This window comes from Mandrillus leucophaeus, unplaced genomic scaffold (assembly GCF_000951045.1).
Source record: "Mandrillus leucophaeus isolate KB7577 unplaced genomic scaffold, Mleu.le_1.0 Scaffold298, whole genome shotgun sequence".
Classification (NCBI taxonomy): Eukaryota; Metazoa; Chordata; class Mammalia; order Primates; family Cercopithecidae; genus Mandrillus; species Mandrillus leucophaeus.
The window spans coordinates 2161181-2174054 of record NW_012103120.1 but is presented as its reverse complement, the minus strand read 5'-3'; the positions used below and the strand labels follow the sequence as shown (position 1 = coordinate 2174054).

General features: G+C 38.8%; 1 protein-coding gene across 1 annotated transcript in view; it reads right to left on the bottom strand.

Annotated features, from left to right (window-relative positions):
- The window catches only part of NRCAM (neuronal cell adhesion molecule), a 261153-nt gene that overhangs the window by 66467 nt on the left and 181812 nt on the right, over positions 1 to 12874 (bottom strand). The window contains exons 10-11 of the mRNA XM_011986360.1: positions 12387 to 12443; positions 10467 to 10578 (exon numbers count right to left, since the gene is read on the bottom strand). Of these exons, the coding sequence (XP_011841750.1) occupies positions 10467 to 10578; positions 12387 to 12443 (169 nt within the window). The remainder of the gene's footprint in view (positions 1 to 10466; positions 10579 to 12386; positions 12444 to 12874) is intronic.

The following is a 12874-nucleotide window of genomic DNA, read 5'->3' as shown; positions in this document are numbered from 1 at the left end:
TATTCTCTTTGTAGCAATTGTGAATGGGAGTTCACTCATGATTTGGCTCTCTGTTTGTCTACTATTGGACATTTAGTAGAGGAATGCTTGTGATTTTTGCACATTGATTTTTGTATCCTGAGGTTTTGCTGAAGTCGCTTACCAGCTTAAGAAGATTTTGGGCAGAGATGATGGGTTTTCTAAATATACAATCAGGTCATCTGCAAACAGAGACAATTTGACTTCCTCTCTTCCTATTTGAATATGCTTTATTTCTTTCTCTTGCCTGATTGCCCTGGCCAGAACTTCCAACACTATGTTGAATAGTAGTGGTGAGAGAGGGCATCCTTGACTTGTGCCAGTTTTCAAAGGGAATGTTTCCAGCTTGTGCCCATTCAGTATGGTATTGGCTGTGGGTTTGTCATAAACAGCTCTTATTAGTTTGAGATATATTCTATCAATACCTATTTTATTGAGAGATTTTAGCATGAAGTGCTGTTGAATTTTGTCGAAGGCTTTTTCTGCATCTATTGAGATAATCATGTGGTTTTTATCATTGGTTCTGTTTATGAGATGGATTATGTTTATTGATTTGCATATGTTGAACCAGCCTTGCATCCCAGGGATGAAGTCGACTTGATTGTGGTGGATAAGCTTTTTGATGTGCTGCTGGATTCGGTTTGCCAGTATTTTATCGAGGATTTTTGCATCAATGTTCATCAGGGATACTGGCCTGAAATTTTCTTCTTTTGTTGTGTCTCTGCCAGGTTTTGGTATCAGGATGATGCTGGCCTCACAAAATGAGTTAGGGAGGATACCCTCTTTTTCTGTTGTTTGGAATAGCTTCAGAAGGAATGGTACCAGCTCCTTTTTGTACCTCTGGAAGAATTCAGCTGTAAATTCATCTGTTCCTGGGCTTTTTTTGCTTGGTAGGCTATTAATTATGGCCTCAATTTCAGAACTTGTTATTAGTCTATTCAGGGATTTGACTTCTTCCTAGTTTAGTCTAGGGAGGGCGAATGTGTCCAGGAATTTATCCATCTCTTCTAGATTTTCTAGTTTATTTGCGTAGAGGTGTTTATAGTATTCTCTGATGGTAGTTTGTATTTCTGTGGGATCAGTGGTGAAACCCTCTTTATCATTTTTTATTGTGTCTATTTGATTCTTCTCTCTTTTCTTCTTTATTAGTCTGGCTAGTGGTCTATTTTGTTAATCTTTCCAAAAAACCAGCTCCTGGATTCACTGATTTTTTGGAAGGGTTTTTCATGTCTCTATCACCTTCAGTTCTGCTCTGATCCTAGTTATTTCTTGTTTTCTGCTAGCTTTTGAATTTGTTTGCTGTTGCTTCTCTAGTTCTTTTAACTGTGATGTTAGGGTGTCAATTTCTGATCTTTCCCAGTTTGTCCTGTGGACATTTAGTGCTATAAATTTCCCCCTAAACACTGCTTTAGCGGTGTCCCAGAGATTCTGGTAAGTTGTGTCTTTGTTCTCATTGGTTTCAAAGAACATCTCTATTTCTGTCTTCATTTCGTTATGTACCCAGTAGTCATTCAGGAGCAGGTTGATCAGTTTCCATGTAGCTGTGTGGTTTTGAGTGAGTTTCTCAATCTTGAGTTCTAATTTGATTGCAGTGTTGTCTGACAGACTGTTATGATTTTTGTTCTTTTGCACTTGGTGAGGAGTGTTTTATTTCCAATTCTGTGGTCAATTTTAGAATAAGTGTGACATGGTGCTGGAAAGAATGTATATTCTGTTGATTTGGGGTGGAGAGTTCTATAGATGTCTATTAGGTCTGCTTGGTCCAGAGCTGAGTTCAAGTCCTAAATATCCTTGATAATTTTCTGTCTCGTTGATCTGTTGACAGTGGGGTGTTAAAGTCTCCCATGATTATTATGTGGCAGTCTAAGTCTCTTTGTAGGTCTCTAAGAACTTGCTTTATGAATCTGGGTGCTCCTGTATTGTGTGCATATATATTCAGGATAGTTAGGTGTTCTTGTTGCATTGAGCCCTTTCCCATTATGTAATACCCTTGTCTTTTTGTTTTTTGATCTTTGTTGGTTTAAAGTCTGTTTTATCAGAGACTACGATTGCAACTCCTGCTTTTTTTTTTTTGCTTTCCATTTGCTTGGTAAATATTCCTCCATCCCTTTATTTTGAGCCTATGTGTGTATTTGCACATGAGATGGGTCTCCTGAATACAGCACACTGATGGGTCTTGATTCTTCCAATTTGCCAGTCTGTGTCTTTTAATTTGGGCATTTAGCCCATTTACTTTTTTTTTTTTTTTGGAGATGTAGTCTGGCTCTGTTCCCCAGGCTGGAGTGCAGTGGTGCGATCTTGGCTTACTGCAAACTCCGCCTCCTGGGATCATGCCATTCTCCTGCCTCAGCCTCCTGAGTAGCTGGGACTACAGGCGCCCCCCACCGCGCCCGGCTAATTTTTTTTGTATTTTTAGTAGAGACGAGGTTTCACTGTGGTCTGGATCTCCTGACCTTGTGATCCACCCGCCTCGGCCTCCCAAAGTGCTGGGATTACAGGCATGAGCCACCGCGCCTGGCCTGCCCATTTACATTTAAGGTTAATATTGTTATGTGTGAATTTGATCCTGTCATTATGATGCTAGCTGGTTATTTTGCCCATTAGTTGATGCAGTTTCTTCATAGTGTCGATAGTGTTTACAATTTGGTATGTTTTTGCAGTGACTGGTTCCAGTTTTTTCTTTCCATATTTAACGCTTCCTTCAGGAGGTCTTGTAAAGCAGGCCTGTTGGTGACAAAATCCATCAGCATTTGCTTGTCTGTAAAGGATTTTATTTCTCCTTCACTTATGAAGCTTAGTTTGGCTGGATATGAAATTCTGAGTTGAAAATTATTTTCTTTAAGAATGTTGAATATTGGCCCCCACTTTCTTCTGGCTTGTAGGGTTTCTGCTGAGAGATCTGCTGTTAGTCTGATGGGCTTCCCTTTGTGGATAACCCAACCTTTCTCTCTGGTTGCCCTTAACATTTTTTACTTAATTGCAACCTTGGTGAATCTGATGATTGTGTGTCTTGGGGTTGTTCTTCTTGAGGAGTATCTTTACGGTGTTCTCTGTATTTCCTGAATTTGAATGCTGGCCTGTCCTGCTAGGTTGGGGAAGTTCTCCTGGATAATATTCTGAAAAGTGTTTTCCAACTTGGTTCCATTCTCCCTGTCACTTTCAGGTACACCAATCAAATGTAGGTTTGGTCTTTTCACATAGTCCCATATTTTTTGGAGGCTTCGTTCATTCTTTTTCATTCTTTTTTTCTCTAATCTTGTCTTCACACTTTATTTCATTAAGTTGATCCTCAATCTCTGTTATCCTTTCTTCCGCGTGATTGATTTAGCTACTGATTCTTGTGTATGATTCACAAAGGTCCTGTGCTGTGTTTTTCAGTTCCATCAGGTCATTTATGTTCTTCTCTAAACTGGTTATTCTAATTAGCAATTCCTCTAACCTTTTTTCAAGGTTCTTAGCTTCCTTGCATTGGGTTAGAACAAGCTCCTTTAGCTCAGAGGAGCTATTACCCACCTTCTGAAGGTAATATTACTATTACCCACCTTCTGAAGCCTACTTCTGTCAATTCGTCAAACTCATTCTCTGTCCAGTTTTGTTCTCTTGCTGGTGAGTAGTTGTGATCTTTTGGATGAGAAGAGGCATTCTCATTTTTGGAACTTTCAGCCCTTTTGTACCGGTTTTTCCTCATCTCTGTGGATTTATCTACTTTTGGTCTTTGATGTTGGTGACCCCTTCAGATGGGTTTTTTTGTGTGGATGTCCTTTTTGTTGATGTTGATGCTACTTCTTTCTGTTTGTTAGTTTTTGTTCTAACAGTAGGCCCCTCTGCTGCAGGTCTGCTGGAGTTTGCTGGAGATCCACTCCAGACCCTGTTTGCTTGGGTATCACCAGCGGAGTCTGCAGAACAGCAAAGATTGCTGCCTGTTCCTTCCTCTGGATGCTTCATCCCAGAAGGGCACCTGCCAGATGCCAGCTGGAGCTCTCCTGTATGAGGTGTCTGTCAACCCCTGCTGGGAGGTGACTCCTAGTCAGGCGGCATGGGCCTCAGGGGCCCACTTGAGGAGGCAGTCTGTCCCTTAGCAGAACTCTAGTGCTGTGCTGGGAGATCAGCTGCTCTCTTCAGAGCTAGCAGCAGGAATGTTTAAATCTGCTGAAGCTGCACCTGCAGCTGCCCCTTCCCCCAGGTGTTCTGTCTCAGGGAGATAGCACATGGAACTCCCTGACTGGGGCTGCTGCCTTTCTTTCAGAGATGCCCTGCCCAGAGAGGAGGAATCTAGAGAGGCAGTCTGGCTACAGCAGCTTTGCCGAGCTGTGGTAGGCTCTGCCAAGTTCAAACTTCCTGGCAGGTTTGTTTACACTGTAAGGGGAAAACTGCCTATTCAAGCCTCAGTAATGGCAGACGCCCATCCTCCACCAAGTTAGAGCATCCGAGGTCGACTTCAGACTGCTGTGCTGGCAGCAAGAATTTCAAGCCAGTGGATCTTGGCTTGCTGGGCTCCAAGCGGGTGAGATCCACTGAGCTAGATCACTTGGCTCCCTGGCTTCAGCTCCCTTTCCAGGGGAGTGAATGATTCTGTCTCATTGGTGTTCCAGGCACCACTGGGGTATGGAAAAAAAAAAAAAAAAAACCTCCTGCAGCTGGCTTGGTGTCTACCCAAATGGTCGCCCAGTTTTTTGCTTGAAACCCAGGGCCCTGGTGCTGAAGGCAACCCAGGGAATCTCCTGGTCTGCAGGTGGTGAAGGCCATGGGCAAAGCGTAGTATCTTGGGCCGGAATGCACCATTCCTCATGGCACAGTCCGTCATGGCTTCCCTTGGCTAGTGGAGGGAGTTCCCTGATCCCTCGCACTTCCTGAGTGAGACGACGACCCCACCCTGCTTCGACTCGCCCTCTGTGGACTGCACACACTGTCTAACCAGTCCCAATGAGATGAGCTGAGTACCTCAGTGGGAATGCAGAAATCACCCACCTTCTGCATTGATCTCACTGGGAGCTGCAGATTGGAGCTGTTCCTATTCAGCCATCTTTCTAGCCACCCAGAATACACATTCCATTCAATAGCACATGGAACTTTCTTGAAGATGGACCATATGATAGGCCACAAAATGAGCCTCAATAAATTTAAGAAAATTGAAATTATATCAAGCACTCTCTCAGACCACAGTGGAATAAAAGTGGAAATCAACTCCAAAAGGAACCTTCAAAGCCATGCAAAAACATGGAAATTAAATAACCTGAATGATCACTGGGTAGAAAACAAAATCAAGATGGAAATTAAAAATTATTCTAACTGAACGACAATAGTGACACAACCTATCAAAACCTCTGGGATACAGCACAGGCGGTGCTAAGAAGAAAGTTCATAGCCCTAAATGCCTATATCAAAAAGACTGAAAGAGCACAAACTGATAGTCTAAGGTCATACCTCAAGTAACTAGAGAAACAAGAACAAACCGAACCCATACCCAGAAGAAGAAAGGAGATAAAATCAGAGCAGAACTAAGTGAAACTGAAACAAACAAACAAAAAATACAAAAGATAAATGAAACAAAAAGCTGGTTCTTTGAAAAGATAAATAAAATTGATAGACCATTAGCAAGATTTAACCAAGAAAAGAAGAGAGAAAATCCAAATAACCTCATCAACAAATGAAACGGGAGATATTACAACTAACATCACCAAAATACAAAAGCTCATTCAAGGCTGCTATGAACACCTTTACACACATGAACTAGAAAACCTAAAAGAGATAGACAAATTCCTGGAAAAATACAACCCTCTTAGCTTAAATCAGGAAGAATTAGATACCTTAAAAAGCCCAATAAAAAGCAGCAAGGTTGAAATAGTAATTAAAAAATTAACAACCAAAAAAAGTCCATGACCACATGGATTCACAGCAGAATTCTACCAGACATTCAAAGAAGAATTGGTACCAATCCTTTTGACACTATTCCACAGGATAGAGAAAGAGGGAACCCTCCCCAATTCATTCTATGAAGCCAGCATCACCCTAATACCAAAACCAGGAAAGGACATAACCAAAAAAGAAACTACAGACTGATATCTCTGATGAAGATAGATGCTAAAATCCTTAACAAAATACTAGGTAACCGAATCCAGCAACATATCAAAAAGATAACCCACCATGACCAAGTGGGTTGTATACTAGGGATGCAGGGATGGTTTAACATACACAAGTCAATAAATGTGATATACTACATAAGCATATGAAAAACAAAAATCGCATGATTATCTCAATAGATGCAGAAAAAGCATCTGACAAAATCCAGCATCCCTTTATGATTAAAATTCTCAACAAAACTGGCATACAAGGAACATACCTCAATGTAATAAAAGCCATCCATGTCAAACCCATAGCCAACATAATACTGAGTGGGGAAAAGTTGAAAGCATTCCCTCTGAGAACTGGAATAAGACAAGAATGTCCACTCTTAACCACTCCTCTTCAACATAGTACTGGAAGTCCTTGCCAGAGCAATCAGACAAGAGAAAGAAATAAAGAGTATCCAAATTGGTAAAGAGGAAGTCAAACTATCACTGTTTGCTGATGATATGATCGTTTACCTTGAAAACCCTAAAAACTTCTCCAGAAAGCCCCTAGAACTGATAAAAGAATTCAGCAAAGTTTCCAGATACAAGACTAATGTACACAAATCAGTAGCTTTTCTATACACCAACAGCGACCAAGTGGAGAGTCAGATCAAGAACTCAACCCCCTTTGTAATAGCTGTCAAAAACAAACAAACAAACTAAAAAAACCCTTAGGAATATACCTAACCAAGGAGGCAAAAGACCTCTACGAGGAAAACTACAAAACACTACAGAAAGAAATCACAGACGACACAAATGAAAACACATCCCATGCTCATGGATCGGTAGAATCAATATTGTGAAAATGACATACTGCCAAGGCAATCTACAAATTCAATGCAATCCCCATCAAAATACCACCATCATTCTTTAAAGAACTAGAAAAAACCATTCTAAAATTCATATGGACCCAAAGAAGAGCCCACATAGCCAAAGCAAGACTAAGCAAAACGAACAAAATCTGGAGGCCTCACACTACCTGATTTCAAACTATACTATAAGGCCAAGTCACCAAAACAGCTTGATAGTGGTATAAAAATAGGCAAGTAGACCAGTGGAACAGAATAGAGAACCCAGAAATAAACCTAAATGCTTACAGCCAACTGATCTTCAACAAAGCAAACAAAAACATAAAGTGGGGAAAGGACACCCTTTTCAACAATTGGTGTTGGGATAATTGGCCTGCCGCATGTAGGAGAATGAAACTGGATCTTATCTCTCACCTTATATAAAAACCAACTCTAGATGAATTAAGGACTTAAATCTAAGAGCTGAAACTATAAAAATTTTAGAAGATACCTTTGGAAAACCCCTTCTAGACATTGGCTTAGGCAAGAAATTCATGACCAAGAACCTGAAAGCAAATGCTATAAAAACAAAGATAAGTAGCTGGGACTTAATTAAATGAAAGAGCTTTTGCATGGTAAAAACAACAGTCAGCAGAGACAACACATAACCCACAGAGTGGCAGAAAGTCTTCAGAATCTATACATCTGACAAAGGACTAACATCCAGAATCTACAACAAACTCAGCAGAGAAAACAGATAACCCACACAGTGGTAGAAAATCTTCAGAATCTATACATCTGACAAAGGACTAATATCCGGAATCTACAACAAACTCAAACAAATCAGCAAGAAAAAACAGAAAATCTCATCGAAAAGTGGGCTAAGGACATGAATAGGCCACTCTCAAAAGAAGATATACAAATGGCCAACAAACATGAAAAAATGCTCAACATCACTAATGATCAGGGAAATGACATCAAAACAACAATGCAATACCGCCTTACTCCTGCAAGAATGGCCATAACCAAAAAATCAAAAAACAGTAGATGTTGGTATGGATGCGGTTATCAGGGAACACTTCTACACTGTTGATGGGAATGTAAACTAGTACAGACACTATGGAAAACAGTGTGGAGATTCCTTAAAGAACCAAAAGTAGAACTGCCATTTGATCCAGCAATCCCACCACTTGGTATCTACCCAGTGGAAAAGAAGTCATTATACAAAGAAGATACTTAATTTGCACACGCATGCTTATAGCCTCTCAGTTTGCAATTGCAAAATCGTGGAACCAACCCAAATGCCCATCAATCAATGAGTGGATAAAGAACTGTGACATATATATATATATATATGATGGAATACTACTCAGCCATAAAAGGAATGAATTAATGGCATTTGCAGTGACCTGGATGAGAATGGAGACTATTATTCTAAGTGAAGTAACTCAGGAACGGAAAACCAAACACCGTATGTTCTCGCTGATACGTGGGAGCTAAGCTGTTAGGACACATAGGCATAAGAATAATACAATGGACTTTGGGGACTTCGGGGGAAGGGTGGAGGGAGTTGAGGGATAAAAGACTACCAAAAATAGTGTGATGGGTGCACCAAAATCTCACAAATCACCACTAAATAACTTACTCATGTAACCAAACACCGCCCATACCCCAATAACCTATGGAAAATAAAAAATAATTTTAAAAAAGCTTAGCCCAGTCATCACATGGATCAGAAATAATAAATTATGGTTCAAGCAAAAACAAACAAAAAAAAGAAATGCAAGTGGGATTAATTGATTATAATATTGGTTTGGTTTATTTGGTTGAGTAAGAAATAAACTGAGCATATGTATCTGATGAAACAGCTTCTAGAATTAAAACATGCTGTAAATATAAAAATAAGTAGATTTTGAAAAACTATATATATGTGGAATCTGATAACATATTGACATTTCCTTATAATCAGACTACTCTGCATCTTAGATGATATGAAGGTAAGAAGGAGATGGAAGCATAGTTTCATAGTTTGAAATTATGAAAAAGTCATGAACTGTTTTGGAGGCCAGCTACTGTACTCAGCCATTGTCAGGAATTATAAATATTTTGGTTTTATAAGTCTGATGGTTGGTTTATAAGTGATAGAGTCCCAATCTTGGTTTTACAACACTCCAAAGTTTTAAAAATTCTTTTGGGAGTATTGTGAAATTTCCAAATACCAACCATATTTTAGTTTTTTTATGAAATATGTCATTTGTGGGAAAAGAAGTCATTAACTTGTGAGAATAGGTACCTTCTGCTCCCAAAAGTTGTAGGCTGGCAGATTATGCCACTATCTTACACCATAACGATGGAAATTGGGAGGATTTTTTTTTCTTAATTCTAGCAGAAGAGATAGGGTTTTAACATATCTTTAAAAGGGGGTTTTGCTGGTTTTCTGTAGCTGGCAGAGCTGAGTAACGCATAGTGTGATTTCCTGCCTCGGCCAGCAGAGGCCTCCATGTGCCTCCTTAAGTCAAGTTTTCCTTGATTCAGGAAGGAATGTGAGACCAATGAGTTGCCTGTCAAGGACAGCAGGAATCACATGTAAGGGCAGCATGTTTCTGAGATTCTATTCCAGTTTTTCAGCAGATGTGCCCATACCAATGGTGCTTGCTCTGTGTCAGGCAGAAGACAGGGACTATACAGAAATTCCTTGTAACACAGAGCTAACATCACAGTTGCTTTTGTATCTGGGCGAGGCCTCCCTGTAACTCCTGTTAAAGGCACGTCAGTTCTGGGGTGGCTTCAATTTTGAACTGTGCACAGATGAGTTATTTCAAAGAGTCTAGGCTTGGCCTTGTGACCTGCCAATAGGAAGTAGGTGAAAGGACAGCGTGCCAGTTCTGAGGCTAGGATTTAAGAGGCAGGCCCTGTGCATGTTGTCTGTTGTTAGGAGAACAAGCCAGGACGAGACTGCAAGAGAGATGTTAGCAACTTAGGCTATCAACTGAGATGCCCCAGCTAACAGCCGGTAGACTCCAAGGGCAGTGGACCCGCTGCTGAGTCACCTAGCAGATTCATGAGCATGCTTAACTGAAATTAGCCCAACCCAGCTGGTTAGAAGACAACTGCTCTGTAGACCTCTCGACAAGTGATCAGTAATAAATAGCTATTATTTTTAAAGAAATTTGAGGTGGTTGGTTACAAACTAGCAAAATAATGTCCTCTAATTATAATCATAGCAGTCACAAGGTGATTACTGACACTTATTTTAAGATAACAGTACTACATTAACAAAATATTTAAACAATAATATGAGATAATATTTCAACAATCATAAGGTGATTACTGATACTTATTTCAATATGATTACTATTACATTAACAAAATATTTTAACAACAATATGAGATTCATATGCCTACTTTGGAAATAATTACCAAATTTTTCTTGATGCTTGGTAGAATTAGTAGAAGACAGTGACTCCTCCTATGATATTACTAACACCTCTCTACCAACCTACTATATTTTTATAAGAAATGTATTTCAGGACAGAAAGTGTGAACTCACAGTCCTTCTGCAATGCACTCCAGTGAAAGCACATTTCCCCTTAATTCCTCTTTGTTACTTGCATTGCCCTCTGGAGTTAAAAATGTTGGTGGCCTCTCTCTACTTGATTTAGCTGCAAACAAGAAAATCAATACGCATTACACCTTATAATATGTATTTCTATAAACACTTCATTGTCAAAAAAGCTGTCTAAAAATTCCAATCCCTTTTTAAGCTATTTAACATTAATTGTGAAATTTGTTAAGCTACACATACACACTCTCTGCGTTATAAGTAGTCATCACTTACACTTACTCAAGTTACCCAGGAACAGAAACAACCTTGGTTGCATAAGCACTAATAATAAGGACTGTTTTCCTTTTGTATATTCCCTTAATTTGGGTTAGGTTTTTACAAATTTTCTGTGGGTTAGAAAATTTTCAAAATGTTGACATGGAGAGGAAATCGTGTTATTGAGCTACATTTCTCTTAGGATTAGTGCTTAGGTCAAAGCAAAAATTAACTGTCTATCTTCTGGAAGATGTTAGGTTTTTATAAAGATATGGTTATAGAAGGGGTATTCTTGTTTATAATGGGGACAACATTATAGCCAATACTACTGATTACTCATATTAACATCCTCAAACTGCAAGGTTTATGGAAAACAAAAGTAGAGAGTTACTGACAGAGGTCTTGCAAATATTATGCCACAAATGAAGAATAATGATGGAGTTAAATAAATGGAAATCGTTTTCCTCAATAAAAAAATAAAGAGGGTCTAAGTCAAAGATCTTAGGGATAGTTATACGGGCCATCTTCTTTTTTGTGGAGGCCTTTCCAAAACATAGCCTTGTCTTCTGAAGGTTTCTTAGAAAATCTTGGAGCAGAAATTATGTCATCTTAAGGTTTTATAGCCACTGAAGGTTTTCAACTCTTTAATGCATTATCTACTTGATGCTTATACAAATTTAATGAAAAGGAAATATACTATGATTATTCTCATTTCTCAGAAGAAAACATTCAATGCCAGAAGAGGTATTACTTGAGAAAAATTAGTTTTCCTAAGAATTTACAGACTGTAGGGGGGAAACTTACTCCTTTAAAATCACTTTGGGAACGGTCTTGGGGCCCATATTTTTCAGGAGTATATTCAAATAAAATAAAAGAAAGCAGCAGTTGTGGAGTGTCTATGTTGGTCACTGATGAGACCTTAATGTTTTTTACTTATATCTCAAGGATGAGAAATTAATACAGCAGAAATTCTGCCTTATGGATAATTAAGAGGACCCTTTATCCAAAACCCATTATTTTCATTCATAGACTCTACTTGAGAACATTTCCCTTAAGGAAATCAAATTCATTTCTATCTACAATAATGAAGTTAAATGCTCTACTTTTAAAAAGATTACTTCCACTGAAGACAGTGACTGGGTTTGACTTGTTTTTAAACAAAACTAAGAGAGAAATGCTATTACTAATTATATTGACAATGTCACATGAAAACAGATGAGAAATGGGATGATTTACTATGAAATCCACTTAACGTTAATTGCTAAAAGTTTTGATGAGTCAGTATTCTAGCAAGTTAATGCACCCTGCCAACTCTTACTTAGTTCACAAGAAAAGTTAGGAATAGAACAAAACATGGAAAACATAATTCTGAACGTACGTGAAAGGTTTTTCCAAATCAGTGAAATGGTTCTTTACACGCAAACAGTTACAACAGGTTTCATTATTACACATACATCATGGAAAATGCTCTAGTGGCATGCTTCAAAGTTTATAGGTAAATTTCATAAGAAACATACATTTATACTATGGTATTAAACATATAACTAGAAATCTCATAAAGAAATAAGGTTAAATAGCCATGGAGGTGAAGTTAGTGAACTAAATTCTACAATGAAGGAGAGAATATCAGTTACAATCACCATAACTCACCACCATAAAACTCAGTGTCACTCAAATTAGCAGCTATAGTGTCATTCAATTCATCCACTGAAATAAACAGAATATTATGAAGAGGGCAAAAAAGTAGGGGAGAAGGGTCAAAAAGTATTGGGCAATAAAAGCAAACGTATGCAGCTATCCTGACCGAGTGCCATTCCTATCAAGTAAAAACAGTGCTTTACGTTGTACATGACTAACTCATTAACTTACTCAGCCACCCCCAACCAGGAATATGCAGACATTTAACTTAAGCTGTAGGACTGCCAATAAGAGGCACTGTGGAGCATAAAGCACACACAAATGCTCAGAACACCAGGTAGTTCAGAAGGTTATCACGGAACCAGTCATGACAATAAAAGCAAGAAATGTAAAATCCAGTATTTAGGGTATGCACAATCTTTATAACACATATGCCAGCACTTTAGTGAGCATTCATGGGAGGTTTCCTGATAATGAACCTGTTTACTTCAAAGTCAGTA